The following is a 13,722-nucleotide window of genomic DNA, read 5'->3' on the forward strand; positions in this document are numbered from 1 at the left end:
GCAGAATAGGGAGACAACATGCAAACAAACATACACAAAGCCAAACTATATATGAGACAAATAGGAAATAATTAACAAAGGAAAGGCATTGAATTAAGGAAGGTTGGTAAAGGCTTCCAGTAAAGGATGGGATTTTTGATGTGACTTAAGGGAAGTCAAGGAAGTTAACATGCAGAGTTGAAGAACACATTTGAAGCAAGGGGAACAACCAGAGAAAATGCCCAGAGCTAAGAGATGGAATGTCTATCTCTTGTTCATGGAACAGCAAGACGACCAGTGTCACTAGATACAAGACTATATGGCAGGGAGGATGGTGTAAGAAGGCTGGAAAAGGTAGAACGGAGCTAGGTTATGAGGGTTTTGAATGCCAGTGGATTTTATATTGGATCCTGGAGGTGACAGGGAGCCAATGGAGTTTGTTTGTTTGTTTGTATGTTTGTCTTTGTTAGTGAAGAGGAGCAGGGTGACATGGTTAGACCTGGGCTTTGGGAAAATCACTTTGGCAGCTGAATAGAAGACAGATTTGAAGTATGGAGAGACGAGAGGCAGGCAGACCTACTAGTAGGCTATTGCAATAGTCCAGGCATGAAGTAAAGAGGGCCTCTACTAGAGTGGTGGCAGTGTCTGAGGAGAGAAAGGGACAGATCCAAGAGATGCTGTAAAGGTGAAATCCACAAGCCTTGGCAACAGATTAGATATGGGGGGGAAAGGGTAAGAGATGGTGAGGAGTAGAGATGACTCCTAGGTTATGAAGCTGAGGGGACTGCTTTGTGTTGCCCTCTTCAATAACAAGAAAGGTAAGAGGGGGGAGGTCCTGGGGGGAAAGATAATGAGTTCTGTTTTGGGCATATTTAGTTTAAGAGTCTGAAAGGAAGTCTAAAAGGCAGTCTAAGGCTAGGCAGAGGTCAGCAGAGTTTGAGGCAGGATAGGTAGATTTGAGAATCATCAGCATGGAAAAGGTAATTAAATCCAGGAGAGTTGATGAGATCACCAAATGAAACAGCATTGAGAGAGAAAAGGGCCCAGGATAGAACCTTCAGGGACATCAACAGTTAAGAGGGCATGATCTGGAAGAGGATTCAAAGGAGATCAAGAAGGAGCAATCAGATAGACAGGAGAAACACTATGACAATGTTGCCCCAAAAACCAAGAGAGAAGACAGTATCAAGTATGACAGGGTAAACAACATTGTCAAAGGCTGCAGAGAGGTTAACGAGAATAAGGACCGAGAAAAGGACACTGGATTTGGCAACTAAGAGATCACTGGTAACTTTAGAGAGAGAAGTTTCCATGGAATGATAAGGTTGGAGGAGAGAAAGCAGAGACACCTATTGCAGGCCTTTTCAAGGAATTTAGCTACAAAGTGCAGAAAAAATAGAGGATGATGGTTACTGTGGTGGAAGGATCAAAGAAGGGGTTTTTTCAGGACGAGGGAGACATGAGAACGTTTGTAGACAGCAGAGGATGAGCCAATAAATGGAGAAAAACTGAAAATAAGTGAAAAAGTGGGGATGACCACAGGCGTAGCCTGTTGGAGGAGAAAGGATAGGACAGAATGGGATTGTTGCTAGCTAGAAGGGTTAGCCTTGGTAAGGAGTAAGGCCATTATGTGAGACAGGGTGATGGAGCAGATAGTGGCAAAAGGCATCTGAGTGATAGGAGATGAGTAACAGAGGAGAAAAGGGAGCTCAAGGAACCAAGAGTCAGCTTTGACCTGCAATTCAGACTCCATAGTTCTTTCACACACCACAAAATGAGCTGCTATAAATATTTTTGTATATGTGGGTCCTTTTCCCTTTTTTATGATCTCTTTGGGATACAGACCTAGCAGTGGTATTGCTGAATCAATACACAGTTTTATAGCCCTTATTGCTCTCCAGAATGGCTCGATCAGTTCACAAGTCCACCAACAATACATTAGTGTTCCAATTTCCCCCACATTGATGTACTGTTGATGGAGGCTTTTTTGATCAATTGTTAAGGCAACTTTGATTCACGCTTAAATGGAAAGACTCATATGAAACAAAGTGGAAATAGTCTGTTTTGATTTATATTCAGATTTCATGGTTCTTTCTCTGGATGTAGATAGCATCTTCCATCACGGAATTTGGAACTGTCTTGGAACGGTGTATTACTGATCATAAGTCAAGAGTTGATCATCACACAATGTTGCTGTTACTGTGTACAGTGTTCTGGTTCTGCTCATTTCACTCAGCATCAATTCATCTAAGTCTTTCCAAGTTTTTCTGAAGTTCACTTGCTCATCATTTCTTATAGCACAATAGTATTCCATTATATTCATATAGTATAACTTGTTCAACCATTCCCCGATTGATGGGCATCCCCTCTATTTCCAATTCTTTGCCACTACAAAAAGAGCTACTATAAATACTTTTGTATATGTGGGTCCTTTTCCCCTTTTTATGATCTCTTTGGGATACAGATCTAGAAGTGATATTGCTGAATCAAAGGGTATGCACAGTTTTATAGCCCTTATTGCTCTCCAGAATGGCTGGATCAGTTCATAAGTCCACCAACAATGCATTAGGGTTCCAAATTTCCCCACAATGATGTACTATTGATGGAGCGTTTTTGGTTTTTTTGTTTTTTTAATCAATTGTAATTTTGATTTATGCTTTTAAAAAAAAGTGACTTAAAGACCTTCTTACCATGTATCTCAAAGAGGTCAAATACAGAAAGGTCTCAAACACACCAGAAGAGTCATAGTAGTCCTTTTGGTGGTAGTAAAGGACTATAAAAGTGAGTGCCAATGGGTGGGTAATGGATAAACAAACTGGTACATAAGATAATCTAAAATTACTATGCCATAAGAAATTGTAGATATGAAGAACTCAAAGAAACGTGGGAAGATTAACATGGATTGATAAAGTGCAAAGGAAGTAGAATATGGAAAACAATACACAAATAACAAAAATTTAATTGAAAAATGAAGCAAAACAATACTCTATAATTATAATGAAGCTTTGCCCCAGAGAGAAATGAGAAAATATTCCATCCTTTATGCAGAAGTGAGGGACTGTACACATGAAATAGTACATGTAACTATCACAAGCCATGTTTTTTGGTGGTTTTGTGGAACTTGTTTTCAAAATCTATTACACGGGAAGGCTTACTGGGCAAGGGAGGGATATATTTGGAAATGAGTATGATTTTAAAACAAAAAAGGCATCACTTTAAAAAGAGCCAGAGTACATACTGTACTCACTGCATTAGGTAATATGGGAGGACTGGAGGTCCTAACTGACCAGGAGAATCAAGAAAGGCTTTCTGAAGGAGACATCGCTTGAAATGGGCTTTCAAGAATACATAGGAATTAAAATGACCCAGAGGGCATTCTAAGAACATGGACTAGAATTGCCTGAGCAAAGATGTGAGAGGCAAGGATTAAAAAAAAATTAGGATGGACTAAAACCTGCACAAACTAAATCTGATATTACTGAAAAGGTCTGACCAATTCAGACTACTGTAATAATATCAAAGCAAGCATTTACATGGTGTTGTAAGGTTTGCAAAAGTGCAGTCTGATTTCTAATCTCATCACTCAATTGAAATTTCTCTCCAATGAGAGCAGTTACCAACAACCTCTTAATTGCCAACTCTAATGGCAGTGTGTTTGGACACCAGCTTCTTCTTGATTCTCTTTTTTCTCTGTTATTGTGATACTGCTCTCCTGGTTTTCCTCCTACCTGTCTGATTACTCCTTCTCAGTCTACTTTGTTGGAAATTTAAGTTGGTCACAGTGGCCTGTCCCTGAAGGCTCTGACCTGGGCCCTCTTTGCCTTTTTTACTCTTTCACTTGGTGATCTCATCAGCCGCCAAGGATTATCATCTCTAGGCAGATGATCTTCAGATTTATTTATCCAGCCCTAACTTATTTCCTATTTCTATTTCTAGTACTGCATCAACAAAGGCTTTGGATATCTTGAAATGGATGTCCTATGGACCAGAAGTTTCAAACATGTGGCTCACAACACTCCAAGTACAGCCTGAATCAGATTAAAGTGTAGTTCCTATCTTGACTTGAGTTTGACACTACTGCTGTAGATTAAACTCAGTATGTCCAAAAGTGAATTATCATCTTTCAGTCCAAACCTTCCCCTCTTCCTAGTTACCCACATTTGCAACCCAGGTTCATTCTTGAGCCATCATTCAAATACATCCCCCCACCCTCCACAGGGGTATCAAAGCAAAGTTTCATGTAAAAATGGGCATGATAAAAGACAAAAAGGTAGGGATTTAATAGAAGCAGAAGAGATTAAGAAGAGGTGGCAAGAATACACAAAATGAACTATACAAGAAAGATCTTAACACCACCTATAACCACAATGATGTGGTTATTGATCTAGAGTCAGATATCCTGGAGAATGAAGTCAAGTGAGTTTCAGGGAGCAAAGCTAACAATAAGGTTAGTGGAGGTCATGGAATTCCTGCTGAGTTATTTAAAACCGTAAAAGGTGATGTGGTTAAAGCGCTGCACTCAATATACCAGCAAATTTGGGAAACACAGAATAGTGACTCCTGGACTGGAAAAGATCACTTTATGTCCCAATCCTAAAAAAAGGAATGTTCAAATTACTAACAACTGCACTCATTTCACACACCAGCAAGGTTGTGCTTCTGATTCTGCAAGCTAGGCTTCAGCAATAAGTGAACTGAGAATTACCAGCAGAGCAGGCTGTTTTTCAAAGAGGCAGAGGAACTAAAGACCAAATTGCCCACATTCACTGAATTATGGAGAGGGCAAGGGAGTTCCAGAAAGATATCTACTTCTATTTCATTGACTACATTAAAGCCCTTGTGTGGATCACAACAAAATGTGGCAAGTCCTCAAAGAGATGGGAGTACCAGACTACCTCAAATTGTTTCCTGAAGAACCTATATATATGTTGCCAAGAAGCAACAGTTACAACTGAATATGGAACAACTCACTGGTTTAAGTGTAGAAAAGAAATACAACAAGGCTGTATATCATCACTTTATTTAAGTTATATGTAGAGTACATCATGAAAACATCAGGCTGGATGATTCAAAAGCCAGAATTAAGGCAGCTGGGAGAAATATCAACAACCTCAGATATACAGATTAATGGCACTCTGATGGAAGAAAATGAAGAGGAATTAAGAAGCCTCTTGATTAGGGATGAAAAGAGGAGAGTGTAAAAAGTGGTTTGAAGCTTAACATCAAACTAAGATCTTAGTAAGTGGTCCCATCACTTCCTGGCAAATAGAGGGAGAAGAAATGGAAGCAGATTTTATATTCTTGGGTTCAAAAGATCATTGCAGACAGTAACTGCAACCATGAAATTAAAAGACAATTTGCTTCTTGGAAGGAAAGCTATGGCAAATCTGGACAGAATACTAAAAAGCAGAGATATCACCTTGCTGACAAAGATCTGTACAGTAAAGCTATGATTTTTCCAGTAGCAATGTATGACTGTGAGAGGTGGACTATAACTAAAGCTGAGTGCCGAAGAATTGACGCTTTTGGATTATGGTGCTCAAGAAGACTTTTGAGAGTCCTCTGGACAACAAGGAATCAGTAATATTTAAAAGAAATTAATTCAGGCTATTCACTGGAAGGTCAAATACTGAAGTTGAAGCTTAAATACTTTGGCCAGATGAGAAGCTACGACTCATTGGAAAAGACCCTGATATTGGGAAAGACTGAAGACAAAAGGAAAAGGGGATGTCGGAGGCTGAGATGGATAGAAAATATCCGGAAACAATGAACATGAACTTGGACAGACTGTGAGAGACAGTGGAGGATAGAAAGGCCTGGCATGCTACAGTCCATGGGGTCACAAAGAGTCAGGCCATGTCTGAACAAGATAGCATAACATAAGTTCTGTTGATTCTACCTTCACAAAATCTCTTGGCTATACCTCCTTCTCCTCCTTGGAATCAGCTACCAGTGGAATAGGCTCTTACTACTTCACTCCTGGGCTATTTCAATAGCCCAGGTTGGTCTGTCTGCTTCAAATCTCTCACTACTCCAGTCTATCCTCCATTCAGGTGCCAAAGTTAGCTTCTCAAATGCAGGTCTAACCCTCCTACTTCGTAAACTCTACTGGCTCTTTATTACTTTCAGAATCAAATATAAGATCTTGTTTGACTTTTAAAGTCTTTTACAACCTGGCCCCTTCCTACCTCTCCAGTCTTCTTAGAATTTATGCCCCTCAAGGTACTCTAAAATCTATTTAATACTGCCCTTAATGTCCTTTCACTGGTTGTCTCTTATACTTAGAATACTTTACTTTTTGGCTTTCCTCAAGTGTCAGGTCAAATCCTACCTCCCAAAAGAGGCCTTTACTAGTCCTTCTCAAGGCTAGCTCTTTTCCAGAGATTACCTTGAATTACTGTGTACACACCTTGTATGCATATAATTGTTTGCATATGATATCTCCTAAGAGAATGCATGCTTCTCAAGGGTAGGAACTGTTTTTGCCTTTCTTTGTATTCCTAGCACTTACCATAGTGCTCAGCACAAAGTGCTTATAAGTGCCTGCTGACTAGGAGGTAGAATGAAGACTTTTCAAATAATTTGGATATGTGGGGTAAAGGAGGAAGTAGGTGGGTACAATTTCATTTTAGTTCTGAACTGCATTGTAATTGCTACAGGTTAGCACCATTAGTAAAACTGACAAAAGCGTAAGCTTGTATATTCAGGACTGTTCAAACTAAAATCCATTCTTACTAAGGTCTAGTCATAACTGCTAGAATAGGATTTGATAATAGTACTGTGGAAGTTTAAATAAATTATATGGTGGGTAGACAGGATATGTTCAGACAAGAGTGTCATTATCGCCTTTTAAATGTTTTCAGACTTCCCCACCTTAAATTCAACAATTTGGTAACATTTTAGGACATTTTAAATTAGTTCCCAAATTGTTATCACATGACCACCACGATAAATCTTAAATGTTTGTCTGTCATGATGCCCACTTACATGGCAAGGGAACAGCACCAAAAAGTCCAATGATTTGAAAAGGAAATGAGAGTCTCTAATCAGAAACTGAAAAGTCAAAGATGTAGCTTAATTGCTGGAAATCTGTAAATATTCCTAAATACATTACAATTAAAAGAAAAAACTGTCATACCTAAGATACAGCAGGACTTGCCCAGAGTCACACAACTAGTGTTACCTGAGTCCGAATTTGAATTCAGATCCTCCTGACTTCAAGGCCTGTGCTCTATCCACTGAACCACCTCGCTGACCCTGGTAATAACTTTTAGCAATTACTTTTTTAACATTTGGTTGTGCAAATGTAAACATTCTGGCTGTAAAATAAAATGCTAATTTTGTATATTGGCAATTTTAAAAGAAATGTGTCAACAGAAATAAAATTGTAGGCTTACCATTCATTACAGGCCAAGTAATGACTAATTACTGTATTAACAGGTAGAAGTAAAGATCTAGCTTAAGTTTTGCATCTGTAAAACTGAATTACCAGGATTCTCTGGGAGTTTCAACTTATTAAATTAGAGAGAAAAAGAATAAAACTTTATACACACCTAGTACATGCCAGGCACTGGACTAAGCACTTTTTACAAATATCATCTCATTAGACCCTCCCAACAGCCCTTGGAAGTAAATGCTTATATTATTCCTTTTTACAGTTGAGGAAACTGAGGCAAGCAGAAGTTAACTTGCCTAGGGTCACACAGAGTGAGTAAATGTCTGAGTTCGAATTTGAATTCAGGTCTGACTCTAGGTCCAGTTCCATCCACTGTACCACCAGCTGCCTCAAAGGACAGAAGGAAAAGAAGTGTAAGATTTTAAATATACATAAAGGACTACAGGGCAGCTTTGATTGTAAGGCTGTAATATACTAAGAATAAAACTTAATCTTACAGGAACTATGATTCTGACATAAAAAGGAGAACAGAAGAGAATGTGATTCAGTGTCGAAGCCTTCCGGCACAGATGGGTCTCTACTTGAATTCTGTCCACATTTTCGAAAAGGTCTATCCCTAAACCACTTTCTCAAGGGGCAACGTTACTTATCTTCGGGCTATCATTTTTGCGGTTAAGTTTTCCATAAAGTCATGTATGCCACAAAGGTGGCAACTATGTAAGCTCCTAGAAAGGGCCTTTTATCATTTTTCGTATTATCCTTCGCATCTCATGTTTATCTGACATAAGCAAGTAAGTCACTGATTATAAACTCCTCTTCTGAAGCTATTCCCTAAGGGTACAAGGCTCCTAGAAAACTTGGGAAATTGTTTTGTGGAGCAAACGCATCCTGTTAATGAGACACGGCCCAGCTACAGCAGGAAAGCCTCGGGATGAGGACACACGACGTGCTCCTCCCTCCGCAGCTGCCCCCCAGACCCAGCCCCGACAGCAAACAGGGGAAGGAACAGATAAGAACCACCTAAGAGAGTCTGGGCTGCCAATTACCCGGCCCCTCAGCCTCGCAGGACGGAGAGATAGTTCCGAGCCAGTCCGGCCCCACCCGCCCCTCTCCCCAGGGCTGCCGGTGTGGGCAGCTCCTAGGCCCGGCCCGGCCCCGTCTGGAGCTGCTGGAGTGGGCAGCTCCTCCCCGCCCCGCCGAGCCGAGCCCAGAGCCCGCACCTACCCGGGAGGAAGCCTCCGCCTCCTCGTCCTCTTCGCCCCTCCAGGCCGGCGAAGTCGAGGAGGCCGGCCCGGAGCTAGGCCCTGCGCAGGGCTCCACCAGAGCCCCTAGGTTGGCGGCGGAGACCCCAGCCAGGTCCCCCAGCCGCAGCGGCAGCGGCGAGAGCGCTGACCTGGATGTAGATGGGGGCCTCAACGGAAGTGACAACATCGCTCCACTTCCCTCGCTTGGGGTGGGGTGAGACAAGCCAGGCTAGCCAGGCGGCGGCGCCCAGCTTAAAGGAAGGAAGGAAGGAAGTGAGGGGAAACTCCACCTCTGCAACGCCAGCCCGGACTTGCGCACGCGCTCTTGAGACCGAGGCTCGGCTTTCTTGTCCCGTCGCCAGGGTAGCGGTGGAGAAGGCTTGCGCACGCGCAGTCGCCGAAGGTGCTCTTGAGGGATTCGCCTCAGCCGCTGCCGCTTAGCTATGTGACGGTGGGAGCTGTTGCTGCTTGACCAAATTTCCCGAAAATTTCTCATTCCTGTAAACCTGGACCTAGACTGCTGGATTCCTAGAAAGCTAAAACTCCAGCCCTCTGAGGCTTCCCCTTGGATATTAAATCAAATTACCACTGTTATCACTAAAGTTTGTAAAAGGAGCATAACAAAATTTTGAATTAATAATAATAACAACAGTATCCAGCATTTACACAGCACTAAAAGGTTTGCAAAGCATTTTACAAAAAGTACTTTAAAAAATAAAATATTTTATCTTTTCAACAACCCAGGTAGTTAGGTGCTATCCATTTTACAGATGAGAAAACTGAGGCAGCATCACAGTCATTGTCTGAGGTGGGATTTGTACTCAGGATTTCTGACTCCAGGTCCTGAGCTCTATCAACTACAATCACTTAACTGCTTTCCTTTTCCATTATTTTGTAAGCTTCTTCAGTTCACCAACCATCTTTCAACTCTTTTTGTACCCCAGCTCATAGCACAGTGCCTGGCACATAGTTACTGTTGTTTATACTTCCTTCTGAAAGAGGACCATGACATCAGGGAGGTGATGCCATGATTTGCAAATGAATTGGATTTAATCGAGGCAGAGCGGTGCAAAGTCACCAGCCTCACTCTCTCCTCCAAATCCATCTGGATCCAGTGGTCAGATATAGAGCAGGATGACTGGAGATGGCCCAGATGCAGTGGGAAATCTTGACTTTTTTTTTTCTGGCACCTACTAGGAGATGAACAAATGTTTATCATTTGACTTCCTTAATTCCTCCTCATTCTTTCAAAGTTCATTTTAAATGCCATCTCTTTCAGGAAGACTTAATCTTGCTGACCTTCAGTTTTCTTTTGTGTCAAATGGAGGATTGAACTATATGTCCTTTAAGGTAAGGTCTAACTCTTAAATCTATGATCCAATCTTCACTGAATTGGTTTAAGGCTTGGCACATGATAGGGTGCCTGGGTGCTTGAACTCAGACCCCACGTCCAAAATCATATTTCTCTCTAGTCTCAAAAACACTATCCCTGACAGTTTCCCTACGGCCCAAAGACCCTATCTCTGGCAGTGACTCATAAGTGGACCCAGTGAGGCAAACTATCTCTCCCTGTTACAAGAACAAGCTGACCTCTGTAGAATTTCCCTTGTACTAATCTTGTACCAGCAGAACTAGTAAGTACTGATGCCCACAGTTACCATCTACAATCCAGAGGTCAAGCGACAGACGTCAACTCCTGAAACTATCTTTTTAGACCTAACAGACCAAAAACATACCTCTTAGGAAACCCCCATCCTCAATTTTCAGTAGTGAATGACGTAGTTGCATGTTATCACTTAATTGCACATAATTTACTACTTTTCCTCTATAAGCTTTCCCATTATTTCTGTTAGGTTGCAAGTTCCCTAGGGATCTCTGCCCACCATGGCAAGTTCCTTAAGGACCTTTGCCCACTGTATAGCATAACAATAAATCTTTGCCACCTTGACTCAAAGAATGCTTGAGTCTGTGAATTCATTCCAGACGACCTGTGCTATACTCTGGTCCTTGTGAGGTCTCTGAATTTCTCAGACCTCAACAGTCATGTCACTCTCCTATTCAATAAATGTAAGTGGCTCCCTATTGCTTCCAGTATAAACTCTTTTTTAAAAGCCATTTATAATCTGGCCTCAATCTATCTTTTTAGTCTTATTATATATTGCTACCCCCTTTCCTGAACCTTATGGGGTAGCCAAACTGGCCTCTCTTTATGGTACTGTATTTCCCATGTCTGTGCCTTTTCACTGACTGTTCCCAATACACTTATTTACTTCTGCCTCACTAAATCGCTCATTTCCTTCGAGACACAGCTTAAGGGCTACCTTCTATACCAAGACTTTCCTGATTCCTCAACTTGTAGTGTCCTACCCCTAACTTCCTTGTGTTTATGCTATATGTATTTATTCTAAATATGCATACAAGTATTATATATGTACATTATATGATTGCAGGTGACTCTATCTATACACATATGTATGTATAAATCCTGTTAGAATGTTAGCTATTTTGTGCAAGAATTACTTTTTCTTTTTGTCTTTTATCCCCAGTGATTAATATAGTACTAGGCACATGGAAGTAATGGGGTGATGGGACCTGGACCCCTAAAAGAAAAAGACCATGCCTTTGAAAGCAACCCAGTCCCTGAATTTTCCCATGTATTTCAGTAGCCCAGATCATTGGCTCTTCCACCCAAGGTATCTGGCCTACCCCAGCCCACCTAGATCACTTAATGAGCTTACTTGACAGTCCTTCCACTTTTACTCTTGGCCCACCCCAGGCTATTCACCATTCCTTAATCCCATCCAAATCTTCTCATTGTCCTTTTTTATATAGATGTATCAATCTCACCCCTATCTAGGCACAGATTCACTAGGAATCTTGGTTGGATCCTATTGGCTTTACAATAAATCTAGCCACCTTGACAGAAAGAAGGCTTGAGTGCTTGAATTCTTTCCAGTCAGACTTGCCCTAAATATTTAGGAAACATTTCCGAAATGCCCTGACATTTCAGGGTTCCCAGCAATCCCACACTGTTTACCTCGGTTTCTCAAACCACGTCAAACATCTATCTTAAGTGGTGCCATTTCTCTAGAGTTAATTTTTTGCAGAATAGTTTTCTAACTCCAATTGATATTTGATTTTATTTTTAACAAAGAAATTCATTTTTCCAATTTGATGGCAAAACAGAAACCTGAGAAAATATACATGGGAGAATATATCAGACAATAAAAAAAGAAGTGGTTTCTCCCATTGGGATCGAGGCAACTCATCGAAACCAAGGGAGAGAGTCCCAGAACTCATCCAAAAGGGAAATTTCCCAAAGCTTCTAGTATAGCAAGCTGGGGATAAGGAAGGGCATAGTGGAGATTGCCAGCTCCTGTCATACCAACTTCTTTCCAGAATTTACTTGATATTCTAATAAAGAACTTAAAATGAAAAGGTCAATATCATTAAGGTAACAGAGAGGTCAGAGAAGGAGTAATGGGAGAAGAAAGAGAGGTGGAGTTATTGGAAGTTGCAATGAAGAGAAATAGGCTTAGAAGGAATGAATCACAGGACAGTTGAAAGATAGGGGTTTGTGGCACTTGTGCTGATGAGATCAAGGTTATAACCATTCCTGTGTATGGCTGAAATAGAGTTAAAGTGTATAACATCAGAGTGACCTCTCTATACCTTAGGTTTTTTATCTGTAAAATGAGAGTGTTGGGCTTAATGATAATTAAGTTCCCTCCTATCTCTAGCATTTAAAGGATACTTCCACTGGACTTCACTGGATTGCAAAATGTTAGAAATGGAAGGGAATGTTAGAAATGGGGGCAGCTAGGTGGCCCAGTGGATAGAGAACCAAGCCTGGAGTGAGCAAGATTCAGTTTCCTGAATTCAAATCTGGCTTCAGACTAGCAGTCTGACCCTGGGTCAGTCACTTAACCCTGTTTACCTCGGTTTCTCAAACCACGTCAGTATCTTTGCCAAGAAAACCCCAGATGGGGTCATGAAGAGTCAGGCATGGCTGAAACGACTGAACAACAAAGAAATGGAAAGGACTAAGGTCTTGGATTTTTATCTTGCCATATATTTTACCACTGTTCTCAAACATTCTCAGCAATTTCATTAAGTGAATGATGGAGCAATCATATTCAATACAACTCTAGATGCTTGATTTTTTATACAATTCTTCCTAATGAGATCTCCACTGGCAGAAACATCTTTTTCCATGGTCAAAATTATTTTCTATTATTATTTATTAGAGTCTGCAATGAATCACCTTGCCCACAGGGTGGCAGAAGATCATTTAAAATCATAAAGTGTTTACTGAGAAATTCAAAAGCTAAAAATAAAAAATGGAATGGTTCACAAACAGAAGTATGCCAAAGATAATAGAATTTTAAATGTAAAACTCAAGTTTAGAAAACACATTGTTTATTACATCCATACCTTTTTCGGTGAAATGAAATTAATATTCAGATAATAAATTATAATCAAATGAGTAATATGTTTTCGTTCATGCAAAAATAAAGCACCTACAACTAAGAGAGGGAAAATTGCCCTTCTTCATAAGAAAAAGTAAAGTAATAATCTGAGCATTTTGAGTTTACGATTTAGTACTTGTGCCTGTTTAGGCTATAGTAAAAGGTAAATCAGTTTCAAAAGTTTTAGTCATGAAACTTGCAGTGCACTGAAATAAAAATATTTTATTACATGATGTAAAACTAAAAAGTACTAGAACTTTATTTTCTTTTAAGAAAACTAGAATAATCCAATAGATTATCGTTTTTCTAAATAGTTGCCTTTGGAGACTTGACTGACATTTTTAACTATTAATACTATCATTGCTCAAAACACTTTTGGAGCTGCCTTTAGAACTCTAAAAGTCACATAATAAAATTACTCTCATTACTTTTAAACATACTTTTTTTTTTAAATGGATAGTGGGAAAAGCACTGGATTCAGAGTTAGAATCTAAGTGTTAGGTTTTCAGCTTACTATCTATGTGACATTAGGCAAATCACTTAACTTTTCTGGGCCTCATTTTCCTTATCTATAAAATCAAGGCTTTAGACTAGAATTCTCTCCCACATTTGAAATGATCATATGATCCTTGAT

At 40.3% G+C, this 13,722-nt stretch overlaps 1 protein-coding gene across 4 annotated transcripts in view; it reads right to left on the reverse strand.

Moving 5' to 3' along the window:
- The window catches only part of BNIP2 (BCL2 interacting protein 2), a 33,151-nt gene extending 24,338 nt beyond the window's left edge, over nt 1–8,813 (reverse strand). For 2 of the 4 annotated variants that reach the window (XM_027851837.1, XM_027851836.1), the window contains exon 1: nt 8,600–8,813. In XM_027851837.1, the coding sequence (XP_027707638.1) occupies nt 8,600–8,806 (207 nt within the window). In that variant the 5' untranslated portion in view covers nt 8,807–8,813. The remainder of the gene's footprint in view (nt 1–8,599) is intronic. The other 2 variants (XM_027851839.1, XM_027851838.1) reach the window with 1 other exon arrangement.
- Between the last annotated feature and the right edge of the window lie 4,909 nt (nt 8,814–13,722).

This window comes from Vombatus ursinus, unplaced genomic scaffold (genome assembly GCF_900497805.2).
Source record: "Vombatus ursinus unplaced genomic scaffold, bare-nosed wombat genome assembly UNPS02009205.1, whole genome shotgun sequence".
Lineage (NCBI taxonomy): Eukaryota > Metazoa > Chordata > Mammalia > Diprotodontia > Vombatidae > Vombatus > Vombatus ursinus.